Source organism: Polyodon spathula, chromosome 14, assembly GCF_017654505.1.
Source record: "Polyodon spathula isolate WHYD16114869_AA chromosome 14, ASM1765450v1, whole genome shotgun sequence".
In the NCBI taxonomy this organism is placed as follows: domain Eukaryota; kingdom Metazoa; phylum Chordata; class Actinopteri; order Acipenseriformes; family Polyodontidae; genus Polyodon; species Polyodon spathula.
Window position 1 is genome coordinate 7,490,280 of NC_054547.1, and position 26,515 is coordinate 7,516,794.

At 38.5% G+C, this 26,515-nt stretch overlaps 2 protein-coding genes across 2 annotated transcripts; one reads left to right on the plus strand and one right to left on the minus strand.

Moving 5' to 3' along the window:
• Window positions 1–438: 438 nt before the first annotated feature.
• Window positions 439–4,807, plus strand: LOC121327085 (target of EGR1 protein 1-like). The gene is made up of 7 exons (XM_041270873.1): window positions 439–793; window positions 1,075–1,115; window positions 1,388–1,484; window positions 1,717–1,875; window positions 2,350–2,671; window positions 2,952–3,109; window positions 3,242–4,807. Exons 1-7 carry the CDS (start codon window positions 683–685, stop codon window positions 3,953–3,955), a joined length of 1,602 nt encoding a protein of 533 aa, XP_041126807.1. The 5' UTR covers window positions 439–682; the 3' UTR covers window positions 3,956–4,807.
• Window positions 4,808–4,886: 79 nt separating this feature from the next.
• On the minus strand, window positions 4,887–26,348 carry LOC121326701 (dual specificity testis-specific protein kinase 2-like). Its single transcript, XM_041270085.1, has 10 exons — window positions 26,114–26,348; window positions 22,343–22,464; window positions 19,241–19,289; window positions 11,853–11,999; window positions 11,655–11,737; window positions 9,828–9,912; window positions 9,356–9,439; window positions 9,032–9,118; window positions 8,789–8,930; window positions 4,887–8,063 (listed from the first exon to the last, which is right to left on the minus strand). The coding sequence occupies exons 1-10, from the start codon at window positions 26,339–26,341 to the stop codon at window positions 6,958–6,960; spliced, it is 2,133 nt and encodes a 710-aa protein (XP_041126019.1). The 5' UTR covers window positions 26,342–26,348; the 3' UTR covers window positions 4,887–6,957.
• Between the last annotated feature and the right edge of the window lie 167 nt (window positions 26,349–26,515).

The following is a 26,515-nucleotide window of genomic DNA, read 5'->3' on the forward strand; positions in this document are numbered from 1 at the left end:
ACACCTGAATTCTTCGGGCTGTTTTTGCTCTCGTCAATGCGCCGCACTTTTCCACATGAATGAGGACCCCAACCAAAACAGACAGAGTTCAGGAAGCACAAAGTATAAGGTGTTCGAGGTACGAAGTGCTGTGTTTTTGGTGATATAAACATGGAAAAAAAATAATAATAAAACGTAAAAAGTCGGATTTATCTAACACAGAATGGAACATTTTATTAAACTAGTTTGCTTTAAACGGGAATATTTTTAACTTCAAATTAGATCGATCTGTTACGCTAACTAAGACAGTACATTGAAAAGTTAACAATAAAAAAAAAAAAAAGTTTCAATACAGCCCGTGTCATACCAACAAAAATAATGTTCGATGTGTGAATTTTAAAAATAGGTTTTAACTGGTAGTTTTTGGATGGGTGCGTCTGATCTTTTGAGGTAAGAAACCGACTAGTAGTATACCTTTTTTGTGAAAGAGTGCTCTTGATTTGGTAACCTTTTTTCGCCTCAATTTTCAGACATAATAACGACTTTATTTCCCATCAACTAACAACGAAACAACAAATTAAAATACCGTCTTTTTACTCTGTCAATGTGCAGGATTATTCAGATGCACCTTTAATTGCAAAGGCACGATGTTCGACAGGTACGCTGACCTGCCCCTTGCATTTCAGCACTGAAACCTCTAAGGATGTCTTCCATGATCGTCCCTGTAATTGATGTCCACAATGATAATTTTAAAGAGCTCTGGCCAGCCATGGTGCTGGCTATCAAAACATCATCTTTCATAGCCCTGGACACTGTGAGTGTACAACACACTCTTCATTATGTTATCTCATTATGCTAAATGGATTCATACCTTTCACTTTGTACACAATTGAAATATACTAGTTTTCAACCAGGGTATGTTAGACTGAACATGTTGAGACTGTAGTTACGCTAACCAAGTTAGAATAACAAGTTTCGAAAAACTACTGTGACTCAACATGTATGTACAGGATCAGACTTTTTGACACATTGTTCCAGCCTACAGTATTCATATACAACACAGTGAACTTGTATATATTTATGTTCTCCCCCTAGGAATTAAGTGGTCTTGGATCAAGAAAGGATTTACTGGCACAGTGAGTATTGCGATGTGTTTGTTATAATGCCTGCAAAGCAAGTACTTGTGAAAAGGGGACAAAAACAGAAACATACACCCCCCCTCCCCCCAACAAAAAGCTAAAAAACACCTTGCTACAAGACAGTTGAATAATAATAATAATAATAATAATAATAAAATTCTTGTTGCTTTTTATATGCTTGATCAAATGTGATTTTCCTGCAGATACACAGTGACCACCTTCATGTGTGCAAATTCAAAGTGCAACTCTTTATATTTATTTCACTGTAGATGTATTGAAGAACGGTACAAAGCCATTTGCAATGTTGCACGGACACGCTCTATTTTGTCCTTGGGAATTGCCTGTTTCAAAAAGCTTCCCGACAAGGTAAATTATACAGGTTTTATACACAGCCATGGCCCAGTTTTTTCTGAAGAGAAGAGTGGTGGGAAAACCAGTGTGACTGTTTCCACAGATACTTTCTTTGGCTGAACTGTTGTGTTGTGTTTAGAGCAACTAGTGTTTACAGGTTATGCCTGGTATGTGGTCATTGAGGTAAATTAAGTGTTTTTTTTTTTTTTTTTTTTTACAGTAACATTTTCTTTACTGTTGGTTTCAGGCTCCTCACACTTACCTGGTGCAGGTGTACAACCTCACCCTGCTTTGCATGCAGGAGTATGTGGTTGAACCGCAGTCAGTGCAGTTCCTGGTGCAGCATGGCTTTGACTTTAACAAGCAGTATGCCCAGGGCATCCCATACCGTAAAGGAAATGACAAGGTGAGTCCTCCACCCACAGTGGAACCTAGTGAGCCCATAAGTGTAATTCGTTGTTATGGCCAAGGCCACACTAGATCTATTACTGATTGCAAGCATTTTGCAAAAGTTGCCTAACAAGTGAAACGATTCTTCACTACTATTAAATGTTTACTATTACATACTGCTTTAATTTATTGGATTTCTTTGGGCCGCCAACTACTAGACTAGAACTTACAGAAAAATGTGCATGCTGAATACTTTTAACAGGAACTAACATTTTTTTTTTTTTTTTGTTTTATTTTAATTTTTGTAAAGCACTTTGACAAGTTCCATCATGATGTTATTTTTAAGGTTTTGCTGCCTTGGGATATCATGAGAGGCACTATATAAGTGAAAATTATCAGTGATGTTGTCATGGAGGAGGATAGAGCTGACATCCTTGAAAAGTTGTTGCATCTTGATTTCAAATAAATCTTGTTCTTCTCTTATTGGCAGGGCAGTGATCTGCAGAGCCAAAGCATGCGAGCGCTTTTCGTGGAGGTGATTCAAGCACGGAAGCCCCTGGTCCTTCACAATGGACTCATAGACCTGGTCTTTCTCTACCAGTGTTTCTACGCTTGGCTCCCACGTCGGCTGGGAACCTTCACTGCAGACCTATCTGAGATCTTCCCTGCTGGCATCTTTGACACCAAACATGCTGCGGAATTTGAGATGCGCTTCATGGCCTCCTGTCTGGAATACACCTACAAGAAATGGTGGGTCTCGCAGCCTTTACAGAGAATAATGCTACTGTTGTGTGCCAGGAAACTAAAACAGGGTTGTTAAGAATATATTACTCGTACTATATTGTATACAGTATTAGTATTTTTTTGGTCTTACTGACTAATTGTATTATTCCTAATTTAATGTTAAAAAAACCCCCAAAAAACATTATTATTATTATTGTAGTGATACAACAGATTGGTTAAAGTTGCTACGTGTACGCAAAGATATATAATATAATATATATTATATATATATATTCTATATATATTATTATAAGTAAAAAAACAATTTCAAAACAACAAATTCGTGTCCGCTCTTTAAAAGTTTAAAAGTTCTGTTCTCCCACCTGGGACCGGGGGTGGAGAGAACGGAGTTCTGCAACTACACAGAGAGGCTGTGCACCTACATTGACTTCCGACAGTGCACAGAGGTGGGTGGGGAGAGAGAGACTGGAGAGGAGGGACCCCCTGCCATCTGTATGAAGTTCTCTGTGAGTATTCATATTACTGACCTACAGTGTCAGGGCCCAGTGGACTCCAGAAGTCTACTAACTCGCTAGATTGCCAGAATCTTTATGTAATACTGAGTCTGCACTGGTTTCTGTCGTGCATCTACTCCACAGGCATATGGCTGGTGCCCCAACGGTTCACAGTGCACTCTGTCTCACAACACAGACCTCATCATAGTGCAAGATGAGCAGAAAAAGAAGAGTAAGGGTCGTAAGAGGAGAAAGAACAGGAGGAAATTCAAAGTTGCTCAGGAGGAGTCCAGGGCCCCCAATGAGCATGAAAGCAGCCCCCCGAACAAACAACTGTGTGTGGAGGATCTTAAAATGCCAGAAGACTGGGGATCTGTGAAGGAGACAGCCTCTGCTGATGTGGTGGAGATCATGAAGGATGCACTACTAGCGAAAGAAGTGGAGAGGAAGGATATGAGTGATGAGCAAGTGGTTGAGGAAGCACAGGGTTCAAATGGGACAGTAAACAAGTCTGGGCCGCAACAGATCTCAGGAACTGAGACTGGAGATCAGAGTGATGTGACGATACCTCAAGGAGAAAAAGAAGGCAGCAAGGGGAAAGAGCAGCAGAAGGCGGCGGAGGGGGGGATGCACAGAGCTGGGTTTGATGCTTTCATGACGGGATACATTTTTGCATACATCACTACATTGAAGGCAGGAGCGGAAACTGACCCAAGTTCAGGGGCATGTCTGCCAGACTGCCTGAACAAAGTGTACCTCAGTGGGAAATCCATCCCCCTGCAGATCGTAAAAAGCAGCTTTTCTAAGTTTTCAAAAGCCCACACTCTCAAAATGGAATCAGTCTGGGGCAAGAGTTGATCAATGTATGGGGGACAGAAAATGCCATACCTGTATGTTTGAAACACTGTGATTACCGTTCCAGGAGTTGTCGGTCTATGAAGTTTATTCTTGATCTTATTTTTGTGTTGAATGACCTAGTTTTTCATTTTAAATATATTTAGTATATTTTTCCAGTGTACATACAATGGCACATTTATCTAATGTGTATTTGAATTTTTGGATTTGTTTAAGAATCCAGTCTGAGATTTGTTTATTTTTTTGGTAAGTTGATTTCAACAGGTTTTGAATACATATTTCTATTTAAAAAAAAAAAAAAAAAAAAAAAAAAGTGGTCTAGTACTTTAAACTGGGAATGTTTTGATTTGATTGTACTCTGCCACTAGGTAACGGAGAAAATGAATTCTTAATTTCAGGTTAATGTTAGCCTATTGAAATTTAGTTAAATTAGTTCAAGGTTAGTGCTACTCCAGGAGCTGTTTTTTCAAAACTTTTAATAACAGCGTTACAGATTTTTCTGGATAACAGCGATACAGATTTTGTAATCCTATACTTTGTGAGCGAAATTACTTTAAAAAAAGAAAAACTGATTTTGTAATTATTTGTAATCTGGATAAATGTAATCCAGCAGTGACATTTTCTGAAAAACCGGCTCAGAACAAAGTAACAAAATCCTGCATCACTGTTACCCAGATTACAAGTTTTGAAAAACCAGCCCCAGGTTGGTGAAACCCTCCTGCTGACTTCCCTGATGTTTGTTGATAACTCTGTGTGTACAAAGCACCTCGAAAGCAAGATGAAGTTTCAACATTTAGTCGACTTCATTTGAAAATTGAACACAGTTTTTCTAGTGTTGGACAAAAAAAAAAAAAAGAGTTCGTAGGTAGTGCTTGTGTGTGTATATATATATATATATATATATATATAAAATAACCACACACTTATTATTTTTATTATTTAAACAAGTGGGGAAAACATTTATGTAAAATAATAAAAAAGACAATTATGCAAATATTTAAACCCTGGTTGTTGTCTTTGGATTAAAGTGTTCAATTTTTTTGGTTACTGTACAAAATAAATCAAATCTATCCTCAGACAAAACATCATCCTGGCTTCACATTAAACACCAAAATGGTACAGACCCCCCCCCCCCCAATAAAAAAAAAAACTAATAAAATACAGAACAAAAAGGAGAGAAAAACCAGAAAGGAGTATTTATTAACAGCAAAAAACTCATATTTTACAAGTTAACAGAGGTGTTTTAAACCATAATTAAATTCATAAATACCAAAATAGATTTAAAAAAAATTTGAGGCTACTTCTTTATTGCATAGAAATGTAGTGACACTAGAACAGCATCATTCAACAAATGCAAACAAGAACAGGCTATATTCCCCCCCCCCCCCCAACAACAACAACCCAACATAACAACTTAAATCCTAACCAGGAAAGGAGACCCCTTTTAAAAATTCATCCTATGAATATCAAACACCCTCACCATTACAACTGAAAGAGCCTTTCGACAAACGAAAGCCCTTCTAGTCTTGGGGTTTTAGCTGTTCAGTAAAACTTTTTCTTGCAATATCACTTTTTATAACGAAAATGCCAGAAAGCACTTTATGGCTGCAACATTAACATTTATATTGGTGTTTACTACACAAGGCAATTAAAAAACAAACAAAAAAAGGATTAAAAATATATATATCCCCCAATTCCACTTTCCCTAAAACTTTTACAATCACTATTTGTGGGCTTAGTAGAGTAGCATCATAATACTGACACTGCAGCTAAATAATCATATACAGTACACAGTGCTGACTCACTGAAAATGCAGACAGCTGTTCAACCACTTTCTGGTTCAGAAGGCAGTGGCCATTATATTTTATATATATATATATAGTGTGGTTTATTGTTTATTATCGGCTTCGCCACACGATAGAAACAGCTTTGCTTTATTTGTGATGGGTCTTAAAAATGATCACATTATGGTATTAGATATTGCTCGGAAGACATTTGTTGTTGTTTTTGTTTGTTTTTTACTTTCACTTCAACATATCTGCAAGCCCAGTGTTTTCATCAGCTGCACTACAGTGAACTCAAGGTCTCTTGATATAGGCAGTGTAAACTTATTTGTGTGCAGAACTTTATATCACAAAATCTCAAGGAGGCAAATTTTTCATTCACTGTTTGAAACACAATGTTCAGAAGCTAGAACACATTTATCTGTGGGTTTCAAATTACATTGTCACCCTCTGCATTTATTATATTTATATTACACTGTGTACACATACTTTATATTTATCCATGACCAAAACAACAATTGGTGATTGTTTTAAGATGTAAATAACACAGCCCTTTAGTTCATTTCTTAATGTTTTTAAAAAATATTTTGCACTCGTAATGGTATTTTTGTTCATAGTTTTTTACATGTTTCATAAAATAAGATAATTTTGCTATTAGATAGGTTTAAAAAAATGTGCATTTGTTTGTGCATACGCATCAGTGTATTGTGTTAATATAAATATACGGTCTTATTTGTGTGTGTGATATATTACAATTGATCTAAAAGATAAATCTGCTTTTGTGTCATTCCACATACTTATCGTGGGTTATTATTAAATTGACAAGAACATGCAATACCAAACATTCTCAGGGATAGTTGGAGATTTCAGGTTTGATGTAACTGCAGATAGCTGTCAAAATGAAACTAAAGTTGGGTCACTCCCATGACTGGTCTTATTATGTATAGTAACTTGATTATGATGGTCAGGATATGAAATAATGGACCATGATTCCAAAGTGGATCCCTCACTTGTCATTCAGAGGATCTCCTCATGTACAAACAATACAAAACAACTTCTCGGGAACCGCTATAGTGTATTAAACATTACTTACACCAACAACAACAATAAATTAAAAAAAAAAATACTCTGTCTGCCTGTCATCATCAAGTAGACAAACTTATTCTTCCTTAACACCTTGGGCACAAAAAATAATCGTTTTTCTTTTCAATTCCTTTATTTTTAAATGTCACATTTGGATTGGATGTCTGGCGATCTAGACACCACGCAGGGGGCTTGTATGATGGGGCCAAAGTTTTCCTCAGAGGAGAGAAAAGACTCCTCATCAGAGTCAGGCTCCACCGAGATGCTGAGGCTGAAAGAAGACTTGCTGCTGTCTGTGGTTGGAGTCTGTGCCCCTAACCCCGTCACTACAGGGATGGTCAGATTGGACATATCCCTCTGCATCTCCTCCTCGTTCTCTGCCTCCATATCCTCACAGACAGAGTTCCCACTCGAAGTGCTGTTCTCACCGCGTCCACAGCTCACTGGGGGGCTTAACCTGTCTACAGCAGGGTAAAACTCACAATCATCCTCCCCTGGTTCTTCTGGTCCCCCCTGGCTGTCTGAGCAATCCATAGCCTCGTCCCGATCAGCAGACTGAGAAGCAGCCTGTTGGTGATGAGTAGACCAACTCTCGCCATCCTCACAATCACCCCTGTCTACCTCCTCCTCAAATTCCTCCGAATTGGACCTGGGACGGAAGGGCGGGATCTCCAGTATAGAATATTTGCCTCCACTGCTTAGCACCTTCTGTCGCACCTCGTTGACCAGCAACACAGGGTCGCACTTGCAGACAGTGGAGGACAGCTCGCCGCCCCCAATTCCGAAGCACTCTTTGGGTAGCAACACAGGAGAGACGGGCAGCGATCGACAGCGCCTGCCTGGAAACTGGGAAGGTTCCTGCCAGTGATCAACCCCCACCGCACCCACATAGCCCCGTCTGAACTGTCGCCGGGAGGTGATCACACCGCTCTGGGGGGAGTGCAGGTCAAACACCAGCGAGATAACAGACTTGCTGGGCATGTCGAAAAACTTGGTTTTGCCACCCTTGAGGTCCTCCCGGGCATTGAAAGGGTTGATCTTGCGGCCGCCAGCTCCGCCTCGTGTTGGCTGGTAATAGGGGTCCTGAACATTGATCTTGTGGCTTGACTTCCGAGCGAAAATGTCCGACTGGCTCCGTGAAAGCAAGATGTTCCGCCTTGGCCTGGGAGACTTGGGAGGGATCTTGCCATCCTGAAGTCCCATCGGGTTTGAGCGTTTCACTCCCTGTATCTTATCACCTGGACCTTGGTGAAAAAAAGAAAAGAAAATAGTGAGAAATGTATTCATGCACTGGAGTACAATTAATTTTCATGGGAATAACAACCAACTTATATATCAATTGGGCATAGCTTCTTGTCGGCATGAAGGCAAGAGGACATGGATGATAAAATGTAAATTCTGACCACCCAGATCTGGCGTGGCCATATAATATAGCTACTGTATGTATCATATATGAATTAACTTTGCAATTGGTATTACAAGTTTAACCCCATTATTTGTTAAAAGGATACTCTATTAAATCTATGTTTGACCTGGATGCTGCTCTGGATGTACAGTAGCAATGACCTTGGTCAGGCAGGGTGCATTCCTGTTTCAATGACAGTGCTCCTACTGTTTTTCTTGCCCCAGGCCCTTCCAGCACAGGAGCGATTGCGTGCTTACAACACAATTGTCCTTGTGGTGGAAATAGCAGGGGACTATTCTATTCTGAAGCTAGCGAGCAAGACTGACTAGTCCTGCAGTTCAATGCTCCACTCTTCAAAACAAGCTGATCCCCTGGAATTCAGGACATTGACCACATACATTTAGTCCCTCTCCTTTGAGGTATTAAATGTTGCCATTCCACCCAGCTGGAGACAATATGTTAAACCTCCTTTCTGATTAACTAAAAACATCTGCTGTTGCAATAACTAGACAATGCATTCTCCTCCAAATCATATTATTTGACAATTGCACCCTTGGGGAGTACCTTTGGGAAATGTCTTCCTGTCGATGCTCTCCACACTGAGGTGTAGCCTCTCTCTCTCTGACTCTTCTGCTCTCAGCCGGTTCAGGATCTCCTCCAGTGTCTTCACCATCTCTGGGAAGGAAGGACGGAGCTTGGGGTCCATCTGAAACAGTGAGACAGGTGAACAAATGTTACCGTCAGGGGGTAGTCTAATGGGAATTGCAATGGCTTTAAGGCGACAAGTAATAGGGACAAATTACTCACATTACAGCAGTTAAAAGCCAGCTGGAGGAAGTCAGGTGGACAGTCTCCAACCATGTGCTGAAAAGCATGGTAGTCCAAACCAAAATTCTAGCAGGAGTGTAAGGAAGAGATATAACTTTCAATACCAGATTAAGTGTATCATTTACAACTGGCCCACCTTGGCAACCTCTTAAGTGATAAAAAGGTAGTTTAATGATTCAATTTCTCCCTTTTGTGGTTTCTAGGGGACCTGCAAGTCCTGTGTTACAGGTTGGGTAACCTTATTTAAAACAAATTCAAAAAATCAAAAAGGACTTCCCTGAGATGAAGGAGGCAGACTCTTACCTCTGTGCGTGGCAGATAATCTGGATCAGCCTGTATCCGGGCTATAATCTCACAGAGTACGATACCATAGGAAAAGACATCCGCCTGGGGGAAAAAAAAAAATAGATTGAAATGTGCCTTTAGCCCCCTGCTACATTCAAATCCCACACCTCGTGAAAATATATAACTTGTGCCAAAAGCCAAGGGTCCATTACAACTGAAATGCAATCAGAAGAGACAAGGGAATTGGTAGAGAGGCCTAGACTGGAGTCTGGAGGATGTCAAGCAAATTCAATATCCCAAGGGTTCACAATCATTCCAGCTGGAACAACAAAATCAAAGGGTTTATTTCTTCTTTGGTAATCAGATGGATATGTCAGACATTAGTCTCTTTCAGCACCAAATCAGTGATTGTGCTAATTTTTCACACCTGATGGTGAAGAAAGAAGATTATTATACTCAAGTCTACGTTTTTTGCACTGCAGTCTCTCACCTTCTCATTGTATTGCTCATCTCTGAGGACCTCAGGCGCCATCCAAAATGGGGAGCCGACCACCGACAACTTCTCACTTTCAACACTAGAACGGAGGAAGAATTGGGTAATTCCTTGCAAAATGAAGCACGTTCCTGGCTTAACCCCACCTCACATGAGGTTACCCTGGGGTAATTTAAGAAGCTAGCAAAAGGGCTAGCATGGAGTGGGGGCTAATCCCATGATGGCTGGCAATATTATACTGCTTACCAAGTCTTAACCCTTTGCAGTCCTATTTCGGACCAGGTCCGACATTACAATTTTCCCTTTCCAGTCCGATGTCGGACCCTGTCCGACATTATCAAAAAAGACGTAAAGTAAAGGTCGTTTTTTCTCCGTAAAAAGACAAGAAAACCCTTCAGTGGCTGAATTAGAGACCGATAGGAGCCGAAATAAAGGGGCGCATCTCATAGCCCCCATGCACCACATAGATAAAACGGACATACACAAAGGAAATAGCTGCTTCTGCATCCAGCGCTCAAAGAATATCAGACATTTGCAGAGCTTTTTGAGATACTGTAATATAATCATTTCTTGCATCACATTATTGAGGAGTTTGCGGATAAAACGAGCGATCAGGAGAGGATTTGTGAAAAATACAGCGAACAAGGGGCGGGGCTTGGCTGGAGATACAGTACTGAGTGTCCTTTTGTGATTCAATGCCTTTAAAACCGGTTTGACTCAAAAAAAAAAAAAACAACTATATTTTAAACAGTGTGTGTAAAATAAACCGTGCGTGTGAAAATAAATTGCACCTGACGTGCCTGACAAGCGCTGAATAAACGGACTGCAAAGTGTTAAGTCACCCCCCCACCCCAATGTAATTTTTAAAATGTAATATCCACTTTATTTTTAAAAAATGGGAACAGTTCTATGCATGGATATGTCTAAATAAGTCTTGAGTCTGATTTTCTAGGATTATAATTAGCTTGTTCCAAGTTCACGGTTGAACGCTATGTTCCTCAGTGCTCGGATGACCAATTACTTTGGCACAAATCTTTCTTTCCATCAGTTGTTCCCCCCTGAAAATGTAAAAAGGTAATAAAATGAAAAAGTAAAAACACCTACACTTCCTTTAAGAAAATTTATATCATTAAAGAAACCACAGGATGTTAATTTACAAGTTGAATTAAATAAAAAAAAAAAAAAAAAAAAAAAAAAAAAAAAAAATCTTCACATGAATCTTTGATCTTCACATCACTCTACCTTAAAATAGATTAACTACGAGTCTGGTTAGATATTTATAATCTTACTGTAACAGTACTCTCAGGACCCATATAGATGTCAACCTTAATTATATTAGCAAATTGTAACCTAAAAGCAGGTATGGATTCAAAAATCACATTCAGACAAACCAATCATGACCAGTGGGTGATATTGTGCAAGGCACAAAACTCTGGGAACTCAGGGAAAATATTGTATACACAACACAGCTCCTCTTCCTAAATTGGTGGAAATAAAAAAGACCCACATTCATTTTTAACTGGTACAGTATCTAGCTGTGGGCCATTATTATGAAGTGCCCACCACCACTGATCCATGTACATCTGCAACATATGAACCTCTTTATTGATTTATATTAGATGTGCCCATCAATATGCAACATCTTATTTGCACAGACACATATTTTATTTTTTACATATACTTTAATTTAAAAGCAAACTAGAATCTCACTTGGGGTCAGTCTTCTGTTTGACACAATGCTCTATGCATATGATGGTGTAAATTCTTTGTCAAGCCGTTTCCATAACATACTCAGCAGACAATAAATGTAAGGAATTCTCTTGCCTGTAATCAGGGATTTTCTCAGCAAGACCAAAATCTCCCACCACCCCTGTGTAACCGTCTTCCTCACACTTTATCAAACAGTTCTGTGGAGAGATGAACATATACCTTTAAAACCAAGTCTGAGCCGCAGGAGTCTTTTCAACAACGATTCCCTTTGAAATGTGGAATCACTTCTAGATGTTCAATTTGTTCACAGACCTTGGATGTCAGGTCTCTGTGGAAGATTCCCTTAAAGTGCAGGTAGCTCAGACCCATGGCAATGTCGTGTGCCAGCTTGACTCGAGCTGCCCAGCTCAGGTGCTTGTTGCTATCAAGAAGTTGTTCCAAATTACCACCATTGATGTACTGTAAAAAAAAAAAAAAAAAAAAAAAAAAAAAAAAAACACACAAAAAAGCGCAATCATATCAACCAAAGTATCACCAGGCAAAACTTTACATCGTATTTGTTGCTGCAGTTTGGGGTGGTGGTTTGAGTGTTAGAATGACACCATTAATTATTACTAAAAGTATGCCCATGCATGTGTGCATTCGTTTTGCCCAACCCGAGCTAGCACTGCCCTGTCCTTGCCAAGGTCCCGGGCACTCCAGAATGCTGCTGAGAAATTGGGATCAAGAGACGGAAGAGATGTGATCACATTACTGCAGCTCCTTCTATCCTGCACTAGCTGCAAACAGTTGAACAGATTGATTACAAAATTACAAATTTTATTCTTTGGTCGCAATGTACTGCAAGTGGAGGTGTGAGTAAGCAGTTCTTCAACTCTGAATTCACAGATAAAACCCTTGGGCTCAGCTTCTAACCCAGTTTTAGGAACACTTGGAAATGCCTTGATTGTTCATCTGTAATGTTGAACTGTGTCAAACAATTGCAGTCAGCAGTGACAGTATTGGCACTATCCTCTTTCGCTTCAGAGCCTTCAGCCGACTCTGTCCCTTCCCCCTACTCCCCTTATACCACAACCGACTAGACTGCATTCCCAGGCATACCCAAGACAACAAGAAATAATTCATGGTTTTATTTGTGTTGTTTACTTAAGCCTCTTAAGTTCTCATCTGTATTAAAAGACACCAATACATATTGAACTCCATCATCTCTAACTACCACAAGCAGGGCAGAGTGGGCGTGTGCACTTCATTTTCATGCATACACAAAACAAACATTGGAAAAGAAAAAAAAACAAAAGAACACACATGAAACAAAGTAGCAACGGCAATCCCATTTACAAGCAGGCTTCTCTATTCTGGATACAAAACTCTACTGACTTTCCCAAAGGAGATTTTAGACAAATTGATTAAAATGGTACAATAACCATTAAGTTAGCCTTCGCTTAAACAGTATAGCCCTGCACTAACACTATGCACTATTAGGTGTGTTAAAAAAAACACCCAGCAAATATACATTCATTTTTCTTTCCTTTTAAAATTACTGAACAAGAAGTTCTCCTTGGATATTCAAACTGCATTCATCCTCAGAAACATATTGCTTTACACATGAAGCACTGCAACAGGAGACCCTCCTGTAAAGCTACATTTAAATAAGCTTTTGTATGTTATTAAAGATAATGTATATAATTTAACACAGTCTACGCATTTTCATTAAAAATAACCTGACCACTTCCTTCAGGTAATGCAAAGGAAATATTCAACACTGACTAAAATCAAGAGATAGACTGTAGCAGCAACAGTAGATGACAGGGTGCTCTGTAATCAATAAATAGAAGTGATTATCTGGAACAGGGTTTCATTCTTTGGAACTGAAGGGGTCTCAGCTTCCCTGGTTCAACTGCTCCCCCTGTCCCACAAATTCCATAAAATCAAAGGCCACAGGAAGTTAACACAAGTGTTATTTGCATGGCTCACATGGGAGAAATGTCATGATTGACAAGTATTTTTAATTCCCAGCATGATTAAGCTTGCCTCAATCTACAATTACACAGCTGGTATAAAGACCAGCGGATGAGGGATATTATTTGCCATCAGTCAAACAGCCTGGTTAACCAGTTTGATACAGGGAAGGCTGTTTCAGACACGTTTTGCAGATCCTTGATGAATTCTAAACCAATGCCTTGTACAAAATAAGCCAGAATTTTCTTCTAAATTGTTTTTGAAAGCCTGCTACTAATACTGCAAGTATGAGGAATCAGCTAGAAACACAACAATAAAAAACAATCACACATCGCAATAAGCCCCAATTTTTACTACCACTTTGCTTTTTTAATTTTTATTATAAAAAGATGTAAATATCTCAAATTGAAAAGATGCTAAAGTCCCCCAATAGTTTTTAAATATCAAAGTGTATCACCATATAAATTACATTTCTAATTGTTGTTGGCAAGGATAGCCTTGTGGCGCACCAGCACACACGCACGCACACACACACACAAATTCTTTGTCATGCTGATGTTGCAATAGTTTCATGATTAGAAAATACAAGGTTACAGAAAGTACAAAATAATAAATACATAAAAAAGGGTCTTTCCAGCAATATGTAAAACCACAATAACTAGTCTGCACTGTGTTGTGCTGATAAGAGCAATGTCACTCAAATGAATCTGGAAATTCAGAGAATATTTTCAGAAATCAGGGTGTTCCAAACTATCTACCCCACCTGAGCTGTTGGAATCTGTGAAACACGTTCACTCCATTTTAAAATGATTTTTTTTTTTTTTGCTCTTGTAGCATTGAAGGAAAAACAGTTAAACTGTTGTATTGCGTAGCACACATATGTTGCAAGTAGATAGGTTAAAATTTACAACCGGTTCAGGTCATAATGTACTTTAAGGTTTACTGCATACTGTCATTTTCTTACAACAATACATTACAAAAGCAGAACAGAAAGCCATATCTTCATAACAGCAAAGAGTTACCCAATTCCCCATGTGATTTATTAAATACAAAAAAAAAAGGAAAAACAACTTTTGGGACATGACAACTGGTACCACATCTCACACTGGAGCCAGAGTGCACAGAGTATGACTAAGGCCCGTCCCCACCGTGTTTTTAATGACCTCACCCACTCATAATTAGAAACGTTAAAGGTCCTTAGTTCATTAAAAACAAACATTCCCGCAAATACAATCCCTGCAGCTGTGAAGAATAAGAAGTCCTGCGACCAAGACAAACTGGGGCTTTAACAAGAGACAATTAAAAAAATCAACACTAGACTGATCTTGAGAAAGTCTCTCTTAACAGAATCAACAAAGTCTGAAAGAGTTTCAGGGTACAATCAGGTGTGATCCATAAAAACAAACATGAAACAGGAAGGTGACTTTTAACCTACAGCAAGTTTAAAATGCTTAGGACAGACAACCCTTTCCTTGCTTTTAAATGGGGTTGGGTTTATTTATTTTAACTTATTTTCCAGGAACCCCCCACCAAGAATTTTCCAAGCAAAAAAAAAAAAAAAAAAAAAAAAGTAAGTATCAGCAACAGTATTTCCACCCAGTTATCATTTAGGTAAAACATGAACACTAATGCTAGGATAGACTTTTGATTGTGTATCCACAAATGAAATATAACCAATACAAAATTATTATTCCAACTGAAACTATTTATTTTTTTTAATTGATTATTAATCTTTATCACATTAGAAATATTACATATTTTACATTACAATACATTTTTTTTAGAACGCTAGGCAATCTTCAGGGGAAAAAAATAATACAAAAAAAAAGAAATGTAATTAATCTGATGTCTTAACTTCAGGGCAGTAATAATTAAAAGTAAAATTTTTAAATGTAAAACGAACTATATATATATATACTTCCTCAGAACTCCTCAGGAGTAAGGACGCCTAAAGCCATATCTATTAATTAAGCTACCACACAAAACCACCGCACAGGCTATATACACTTTAAAAGATGTTTATCTGAAGCAAAACTCAGCTAGCAACGGATTACCACCAGTGTTACAACCAAACAAACATCCTTGTGTCAGTTAACAAAACTGGTAGCATTTCACAGATATGACCCCTTGCATAAACCCAGACTTTGCACCTTCAAAGAATTCCTTTGCGGAAAGTGAAATAATGACATGCATATTACACTTTTTTAGGTCTTGATGGAACCTTACACACAGATAGTCACACTACACTATGCAGTGCACAAGATAACTTTCACCAAACAAGTATTGTTGGTAAGCTTCATAAAATGTTGATTCTACAGGAAATCTGTTATTAGATGACATCATATAACACTGTAGATGTTCCCCATTTTTAATCACACAAAAAGAAATGCTTCCTAGTCAAGTTTTTTAAGTAGCTGCAGTACAGGCTTGCTTGAGAGTTACTTCAGCAAGTCCTGCATAATGTAGGATGAAAAAAGCCAAGGCAACAGACTGCAATGCAAACTGCAGCGTGTTCCACAACATGGAACCAATGGGTCCAACTGTCATAAAACAAGATGCATGCTGCAAACTGCAGGAAACAAAACTGTCTAAACTTGCGTGCAATTACCAACAAGTCAACTTTTATTCCAACACATACCTATGTGGTTACTATTTTGTGTCAATAGTGGGCTGCAAGGTGCGAGTACACTGGAAGTTTAAATTTTACACCAGGCCACTGCCATGACAAGACTGTATACCATTTATGTACAATGACATGAATACTGCATATTTGAAATACACACAGGAGCTGAAAAGCCAAAAGGCGAGGCAATACAGTGCTCACACAGTATTATGGGATTGTTGGGAGGAAGCTGCATGTGGAGTACTCAGCTTTCCTAGCATGATCAAGCTACAGCTTCATGACTGTAGCAATCGAAATAATTTTAAATACAACCAATACTTTCAAGACAAAAGCGTAATAAGGTGTTTCTTAGAGATGTTTGTACATAAAGCAAGCAGTTTTATTGATCTTAATGGCAGCACTATTTAGAGATCTTGATGAAGACGGAACAGACACAGTTAAGATTAAGACTGACTTCTCTGTATTAATAAAATAAAAAAAAACCAAACATAAATAAATAAATAAAATAAAATAAAATAAAACAGCTGGAGCCCATTCCCACAGGATAGCCCTCAACATTGGTCATGTGAATTCAACAGTATGCACTTAAACAAGTGAACTTTAATGGCACTGCTTATTAATCATCAACACCCAACCCATCCTATTCATAAGACACTTAATGATACTCTCCCTTGGCACAGCTGTTTGACAGACATGAAGCCCTAGAGCCCATTCAACAATGCAACTTTTTAAACTGGACAAACAGCACAAGGAAGACCCTGACATCTACAATGACAAAAATATATATTAAACACACAAACTAACAAAATCACTAGGCAACTTTATTGGTAAACATTGTGTTTTAACATGCACCATACCCAGAAAAGAGAAATCTATTCACACAGCTTCAGTTAAGCAGTCAGTATTATACTACGCCCTGGAGGCAGACCCAGATTTTACAGGTCAAAGCTTGAGAAGGCGAGGGTGGGCCTGTACAGCCAAGGCAGTGATTGAACACAAAAGCTTTGCATCATAGTTCAGTGCTCAAACCTCTGGGCTTCTTACTCGAATGCATGCAGGGATAGCAAGCTTAATTAAAAAACAAGTCAGGTTTATTTTTAGTTAATAACACAACCTCTCATTAGAGATACTGTCGGGAGAGAGTTCAAAACAGCAAAGAAATGGAAAAGTGCAGCCACAGATGTGCAGCTCTCCCCAGAGACAGTTAATTATTGATCTGAGATGTACACTTTGACTAGCTCAACCATCATATAGCAAGCAAACTGCAACCTAGATTAAACAGAGACAGAGCCACTTTAGCCCAGGAAATAATGGAATAATCAACAGCAGCCTCAGTAGTTTTCAAGTTGGAAAACTGTTTATTCTATAAAGAGTGTTGATAGCTCACAAACCCGCTTGGGGTGAATGGGTATAAATGCTACCGTTTCGTGGGGGGGGGGGGTGCTTTGTAGTGGGATGTAGAAATCCAATCCACAGAATAAGTAAGAGATTCCTTCATAAAACCTTTACCCTGACCTCATTGCAAACTAGCATGTGTAACAGAACTCAGGATTGGGTTCCCTACATTTGTTGCCTTTTAACACTAAAATGACCAAGGCGGAATTTAAATTTGACCATTTTTGGAATTTAAATTTAAATTGCAGTGCGTGTGTTTAAGATATGGAGCTGTGCTTTCCTGACTTTTCCTAAATATATGTACTTATTATCCTGACAAAGTAGATGCAAAAAATTAGCGAGATAAAATACTGTCATACAGATTCCAACCAGGAGCAGTCAAATTGACCGATACATATAAAACATATTATAACAATTAAATGTTGCTGTATTATTTGTGTTTATCAGTCGGGCCTTGCCACCATGTACTGAAGTTTGAGTAGTCTGCATTCCTCAAGTGAGCAGTTTTCTGTTATTTCAATTGTTTCAATAAGCATCCTGATAGCCCATCAATCAGCCTTGACAGCTCATGGCACCAGGCTGTCTATCTGCACACTGGTTACTACTACTATTACAAGTCACTTGTTTTTATAAGAAATTCATTGCTATCCCAATACACATTGAAAATGGATCGCAGAAGACACAGGACAGCAATGCAGTGTTTGGAATTACTGCAAATTTTACCAAACAGCGATTCTGATGCAGCAGAGACTGACAATGATGAATCTGGCTCTGAAGCAGACTGGGTTTGCGAAGATGAATCTTCCAGCAGAGGTGACACCGAAGGCGCACCTGAAGCCCATAGACTACTACAAGATGATCCCTGGTCAATGCCCCTTGGAGGAATTAGAAGCTTTCACTGCACTACATGCCCGTGGAGAATTTGGTGCCAGAAGCGCAAAGACAGTCTGCGGTAAGTACACTACATATTTGATCTGCGTCACTTGTGCCAGCCCTTAGACTTTGTAAACAATTGTAAAATGAAGCCCATTCTGTTCAAATGTTTATTTATTCATGTAATTTTGATTATAGTATGTCTGTGTATAAACGCACAGCTTCAGTTGTGCACATGCGCTTTATGTAAGCAATATAAACCCATTTATTTTAAAATTGATACTTTACATGATCGTTTCAGTTGTACAGTTTTGTATATATACACATTTATTTATTTACTTTTTAAAAAAAAAATTTAGTTTTTTGAGGTTGCTCTTTATGCAATATGCCTATATATAAAACACAGTTCAAATGTCCATTAATTTACAATGTTTCGGTTATGTAGATGCTTTATAAGACGTTCCTGAATAAAACCACGACTTATATTCAATTGTTTGTCCTTCCATCATTTTTAATACGCCGGTCATATTGACCGGTCATGGTTGTTCTAGATATGCCTATAAATGTGGTCGTTCTAGTGTTAATTGAAGTCTGTCTGATCAATCATTTATGTAACTAAAAAAGAAAAAAAATACATGTTATACTATTGTATATAGCAACGAATCTCCCCATTTGAGAAAACACTCCACTATATAATGCATCTTCTTTCTACCTTTTAAATAAATTGAAAAAAAAAAACACACTGTATATACACATCATTAATTCCTATCTAGATGCCTTGACAAGCTGTTTGGACCATGAGCAGAGTAGTGGCACTGCCACATCTCAATTTCTGTAATGAATCTCTTACCTCGGTCAGTGCATGGAGCTGGCCTTCGTGCACACAAACACCCATAAACCTAGAAGAACAGATACAAAAATTATTTGGATTAGAGTAGCATGTACAGAAACAAATCTAGGTCTGTTAGTAACACAATGACTTTATAGTAACCCCACAATTCACAGGCAGTTTAAACGGAGTGCTAACCAATGTTTTAAAAATCAAACTTTTTATTAACATTGGTCCAAATATGCCTGCCAGGCCCAGGAGACCATTTTATAGGGCCTTTTAGCTGTTAGATTACTTCTGCCGTGACATCACCTATTTCTCAAATAATCTTTTTGCTAGGATTAGCATATAGCAAGTCTAAAGCACCGTTTTCAATGTGGAAGACAGATCCAAGGGCACTCACTATTTTACACGGGTAACTGTATGTTAACATGCTTTTTGTTAGCAAATATTTCTGAGCTATGCATTATGAACCCTAAGAAAACAAATACATTGCCAAATGTTTAGTGGATTTTGTGTCCCTTTACTGCCTCAATTTGCCCATTCCTGGAATATACCATCAAACCCTGGAACTCCACTACTATAGTACACCTTTTAAACAATGAACCAATGAATTACCATTGAGTCAGCACTAATAGAGCAAATCAATCACACATTTCACTGAAAAGGAAAAGCACTGAAAGTAGCATTACCTCCTTTCAATAAGCGAAGTGTTTAGAGGCTATTGAAGAAAGCATCGTTATTCAAGAAAGCATTTATTGCTTCTGCTTACTCTATCTTTTCTTAAACCTTGTACATTTAGGAACCGATAAATATACAAAGAGAAGGAGAGGCGATTCAGTAATTAATCATTATTGTTTAGTTAGTCCAACAAAAGGTAACACATCTCTTTCTCTATCACCGCTGGACTAATATGGCTACCATTTCATCTATCATGAACTGATAAATGAAATGTTATCCTTATTGATGAAATTCACTTTTGACCTTTGCCATGGCATATTTCCATGTGGAAGGTGGCAATTGTGGACTCCAAAGCAGAAAGCACATTTCCCCTTTTCATCCTTATCCAATAATTTTGATTATATTACAAAGTAGTTTTATGCAGGGCAACGTGTAAAAATAGTTCCACTGCTCCCTGCATCCTCTTTTAAAAAAACAAACAAACAAAAAAAGGTCTCAGTATCCCATATATCACTGCACACGTCCCTGGTATTTGACCAACTCAGTAATCTGTATTAGAGCATCTTACCTGTTGACACTCTGTGTCAAGAATTTGGACAAGTAAAATACATGCTCAAATATCAAGGTTTTAAGACCATGGGTGAGGCCTGCAGAGTTTTTATTGAGAACTATTCCGACATCTTTCCTGCTTTCGCAAAACTTACAGCAAACACTCGTTTACTTGAGGATCTAAAACTTATGCCAATTTTAATGGAAGCTCCTGAGAACTAATAAGACTATGATTTGGAAAGAGTATGAGTTATTTTTGACTAGGGTGCTAAATGGAAAATGTAAAGAACTTTTAAACCGCAAAACTGTAAATAGTTATGATGTAGACAGCTACCCACAGAGACATTGTACATGTTCTACAACACTGATTTTTACGTCAGGATTGGGGGATTTTCAAAACTTGTCTTTATGTCTATTTCTACTACCATTATTTACACTGTGTACTTAAACTTTATATTGCGCCTTTCATAGTGGACACCGTCACAAAGTGCTTTACAGAGGTAGGCTGTGAACTGTGCATTATATGCAGAGTCACTAACAATAGGATTTAACATCTCATCTGCAGGATGGAGCAAAAGGAGGTTAAGTGACTTGCTCAGGGACTAAAAAGTGAGCCTGTGGCAGTGGTGGCATTTGAACCGGCAACCTTCTGGTCACAAGCCCTGGACTTTAACCGCTGGACCACACAGAGGACAAAAGTCAATGGCTGGGTTTCAGGAGGATAAAAAAATAACACATATACTGACCAGACTGCCTGTCTCCAACCTACAAGCCACCCTCTAAAACTTCACAATACAAAACATCGATTGCTCTACAAGTCATAATTCCTCTCCCAATGTCAACCTCCTAACACCATCACCACATAGAAGCCCTATCGGTCCACTCATTCACACACACACACACACTCACACAGACACACAAACACACACTTTCATCCTTTCAGTTAGTTTAGTCTGTAACATGCTGTAAACCCAGTACACTGGGTACCGTGAATTTGAAGCTATAGCATACTGGAAGCCTTGAAAAATACAATTTACAGTCTGCTTGCATTTTACCCATAAACCTGCCACCAACAATGAGCTGTTTGTAATAAGAACACACTGCTCTCCTCTTGCCTAATCAAATAAACCTCCACACACACTGCTCGTTTTCCTGAATCTCAACTAAAAAACAGAGCTGAATTTACTCAAGCCCATTGGTGTCATTTCATTTAGTTTGCACTTTTTGGCTTTTGTGCTCCTCTGAAGTGTCCAACTTGTCTCTCTATACACAGCGAGAGAATTCGAGTTTCACGCGGATGCCAAACATTTCTGCTCATTTGGAATATGTGCTGTATCTAGTGTGACCTCAGGTGTTGCCACCTCTCAGAAAGCAAGTTACAGTAATAGCCTGCAGAAACTATGAGGAGGAAATCAGAGCTTGAAACTACTGTACAGTATGTGATCTTCCCATTTGTAATAAGGAACCAACAGTATTCTACCAGTAGACCGAGACAACAAAACATTGAGAAACCAAGAAATTGAGCTCTAGGGTGGGTGGGAGATCCAGGGAAGCTGGGACTTCAAATAAAATAATTTCTGCATTGAACCTAAATTTAGTGCATATAAAAAGTACAGAGTATTGTATAGCACTGTAACAACTGTAGTTAGTAAGGTCAAGCAGACATTTAAAATAAAAATTGTTTAAAAAAAAAACATTAAGATGATTTTTATTAAGACACTCTCAGCTGTCTTTTGATCTTGTACAATTATCAACAAGATTTTGAAAGTTCACAGTACCTCTGTGTTGTATATTTTCTGATAAGTTATTAGTTTTGAGAAAAAGAGCTGAGTTTCTTAGCAGATGCCTTGTAACAGCTGGCCCTGTAAGCATACTACAGCAATGAGGTGCTACCTGAGGATGTTGGGGTGCGAGAGCCTGTTCATGAGCTGCACCTCCCTCAACATGTTAGCTCTGTTGCTGCTCATCTTGTTCATCTTTAGGGCCATCACCTGGTCAGAGGTCCGGTGTCGCACCTGGAACACAGATAATACAGAGAGTTAGCATGGGAACCCCTTGAGCTAGACTTACCAAACTTTGTCTATAGTGCAAAATATATATCACTTATTTTTCAAAGAAGAAAAATATAAGCCTTTCAGAAATCTTAGTGTTAATGCACTAACAATAAGGGGGCAGAGTTGGACATTTCTCTAGATGTTGGGCACTACAGAAATTTCCAACTGGGAGACAGATAAAACACCGAAGCTGGCCGGTGGGTTTAGCTATTGCAACACATAATTTAACAGTCACAACTGTTGTGTAGTACAACTGCAATCATGGCCTTGCCTTGCCTGGTCTACTTTCAGAGAACACAAACTCCATCACATCCTTTTAAGCTGCCACACTTCAAACTAAAGCATCCGATTCAAAACATGCAGGCTCAAATATTCATTCAAATAGGACAGGTTGTAAGGATTTAGGGTCCACCCTAAAGAGAAAAGAACCACGACACTCACATGTAGGGAACAACTTATTCAGGAAATACTGTACGAGCTCCCCTCAACAAACACGATTGACAAAAAAGGTAGATTTCAACCCAGTTATGGGAATAACTTTTTTGTTGTTTTGGGGCATGGGAGTTTTTCAGACTTTTAATGAAGGACTGACAATCAAACTAGTGGTGATGATATATAACACAGCAGTGTGCATACCCCATCATTTCATAGCATCTTATACATTTATTTCTTGTTTTTATACTGCATTCTAGAAGCAGTATATTAGAACAAGTAGGCTACTCTATTGTAGTATTTTAATTGAACTTTGTATTGCACGAACTTCATGATAGAAAGTTGTAATAAAAACCTAAAACATTCATGCACTCTTCTTTAACTGCCCTGGATCAATGCTCACTTGCTGGAGCCAGCATACATTTACTAGCCTCCCTAAAATACAAAGAAAATTAGTTACGAAGTTCTGAAAAACACACCGATCATAAGATCAAATTATAATAAAATGTAATCATTTCATTTGAAAAAAAGTTTGACCCAGAATTTCATGTACAGTGGAAACTGTTCGATAGAACCAGAAGTGATCCCAGGTGAAAAACAGCTCTACTCTCCATTATGCAAACGGTCAGATCGTTCATAAATATTTAGTTTTAAATTTGAGAAGTTCTCACTCAGTTTGCTACAAGACTGCATTGGAAGAGGCATTTTTATTATTTAAATAACCCCTAAAAGAAATTTTCTTCAAAGGGTTTTCTAAATAGTTTCTTAAAGTCAATTACTGTAATCAATACAATATACATTTAAAATGTTTTACTCTAATATTTTTAAATGTGTTATTTCTCCAATAAAAACTTTAGGATTTTTACATCTTAGGAAATACAACCCACAGCTGTTAAACTATCTCCAGAGGCTTCACACTGCTGTTATTCATCCCGTTATGGACAACTACACCAGCACTTACGGAGAAGTACTTTGAATAGGTGGCAATAGTTTTTAAATTAAAGAGAAAACAATTTAAAACACCTTCTGCAGTGGAATCAAATGTGCACACACTGCTATAAATGGGTGAAGTTTACTGCAACAACACTTCTGTCAACCAGAGGAAGAGCTCGCTTTAAAACATACAAGAATAATCTTTTGCTATCTGAGCTGCTGGGTTAACTTCCTTCAACAGCTAGCATACCTAAAAACAGAAAGCAAAAGTGAATATTATTTTTGTATTCACTTTCTACTGCGATACCCGTGTTAAATTTAAAATTACACATGTTCCTTTGCATGAGAAAAAGGGAACGCAAACCCATACACAAAGTATAATTCTATCGCTCTGCGTTTACAGAATGTCGTAGTATTCCTTTTGAACTTCAACAAAGAAGTGATCCAAGCCTTTAAGATAATCTCAATAGCCTAATTATAAACACCACATTGTCATAGGGTACTTGCTGTAGTTTCTAAACCAGAGAGCACACGATGAGCTAAATAAAGGCTGTAAACAACCCTCCCCAAAAACGAAAGGGGCATCTTCTGCAACAGAAAATTACCAAGATAATGAACCCTGGAGACAAGCCTTATTCTTTGAAGCCTCATTCCAGGCACCTGACCAGTAGGACTGCTGAACACAAAGGCCTCCTAATTCAAACAACACTTGCATGACTCACCCTGCACTCTACGCAGCAAAGTCAGCAGGGATCACCCAAATGGATACAGTTTTGAACAGAAGTGATTAAATAATTACGGTAATCTCATTATGTAAAAAATTTATCGACCACTTAAAATGGATTACAGTCCCAGGAGTGCTGAATAAAATATTTTATTGTATAACTATTATAAATCAGCCTCAAAAGAGCATGTCCAAAATATACAGTGTGAATGTGAATACTTGAGAAAGTATTTAACACAATTCTTTAATAAAAAACTCCTTTGAGGCAGAATACAACTGCACTCATTCAAAACCTGTCACTGCACACAGCTTTATTGTTAGTTATAATTAAAAGGATTGTAAGAGAGAGACCAGTATTTTTTCTCTTTCTGGTAATTTGTAACAATTGTAAATGTTCTAAAGTCATCATTAGTAACAAACGAGAGTGCTCCGAATTACGCGACAAGTATCACAGCATTAATGCTCATGCCCAGCTAACTCTCACCTCATGATTTTCTGCCTAGGCTAATTCTCACCCGGCAAATTTTTGCCTAGGCTAATTCTCACCACCGTGAAAATACAGTAAAATAGTTAGTTCACTTGTAAAACAAATGCTGTCTTTTTATTTCTCGCGTGTACCTCGTGTGGCATAACTTAGTTCTTTCTCTAATGAAACACTCATAAATGGAAACTGCACAATATACAGGATCAGCTACATTAGCAATGCATGACTTCAGCCATAACAACTGCTACAAAAGCAGGTTACTCTGGGTTGTCAGCAGAGATTAATAACCTAAACATGTTCTCCTTGGCTCCACTCCCAACAGGCTAGCCCCCCCCCCCGCTCCAGGAATTATTTCTGGAGCTGCCCCTGGGTGAGACAGACCCATGCTTGTGATGTGTGTCGAAAGCAGGTTTTGGTCATATTTGAATAAACGTATATAATGGCCCATGAGAGTGGCAAAGTAACCTAGCAACAGGGACTTGTTTTCAATGAAGACCAATTGTTGAAGGCTAGTAAACTTGACAAAGGGTCACACAATTCCCAGCCACAGCACACAACCTAACAACCAGTGGTTATTCTGATAGGAATGTATGCAGTTAACAACTAAACATACTATTATATCAAATTAGTTTACTTCCCATTGCCAGCAGTGTTTACTTAACACTAAGGTAACTTCCAATGATACATTCTTCACTAAAGCTTTCATGCTGGTTTACAAGGATATAGTTTAATGCAGCATGTGCGAGGTTTTCCATATATTTCCCTTAACTTTGTATTGTTTTCAGAAACTATAGACTGGAAAGACCATAGCTCCAACAGCATTCTGCTCACAGGTAAGCAGGATTGTATTACTTCACTACCCGTAATGATCACATTGGATCCCATCTCAAACCACATTTCACACTCCACAATACAACAGTTGTCTGGCACCTCATCTTTCTGCCTAAAAACTTACCTTTCGCAAATGTAAAATGGGCAAATAATTATAATTCATTTATTTTATAAACTAGAACAAAATTTGAAGAAAAAGCACTTGCCTTGTAAACTTCGGAGAAGAAGCCTGTGCCGATTCTCTCGCAGATGAAGTCGTCGAGGCGTGTGAGGCGGGAGAAGGCGTTGATGAGGGCTCGATAGGAGGATGAGCAGAACCGGCCCATCTGGGGGGCACCCGCCTCCCCCCCGCCCCCTCCCTCATGATCCTCAAACCGATCTGGCCGGGACGGGAACCCCGCTATCGAATTCCGCTTGTTCCGATCCATCACCATATCTCCCCCCCCCCCCCCCCCCCCCCCCCCTTCAACACCTAAAACAGTACTACTTCAAAAAAAAAAAAAAAAAAAAAATGAAAAAATGAAAATGTTTCACATTTTTTTGCATCCGCATGGAACTCCAGTCTCTTCAGCACAAATCTAAAAAGAAAGAAAAAAAAAACAAACATT

Excerpts from the sequence above, each read along its gene's own strand:
- LOC121326701 (XM_041270085.1), bottom strand. The coding sequence starts at position 26,341 with ATGGTGATGGATCGGAACAAGCGGAATTCGATAGCGGGGTTCCCGTCC. Across the intron at positions 8,931-9,031 it reads TGGCTTTTAACTGCTGTAAT|ATGGACCCCAAGCTCCGTCC; the intron begins GTGAGTAATTTG and ends TCACTGTTTCAG. Across the intron at positions 8,064-8,788 it reads CAGGAAGACATTTCCCAAAG|GTCCAGGTGATAAGATACAG; the intron begins GTACTCCCCAAG and ends TTTTTCACCAAG.
- LOC121327085 (XM_041270873.1), top strand. The coding sequence starts at position 683 with ATGTCTTCCATGATCGTCCCTGTAATTGATGTCCACAATGATAATTTT. Across the intron at positions 794-1,074 it reads CTTTCATAGCCCTGGACACT|GAATTAAGTGGTCTTGGATC; the intron begins GTGAGTGTACAA and ends TTCTCCCCCTAG. Across the intron at positions 1,485-1,716 it reads TCAAAAAGCTTCCCGACAAG|GCTCCTCACACTTACCTGGT; the intron begins GTAAATTATACA and ends TGTTGGTTTCAG.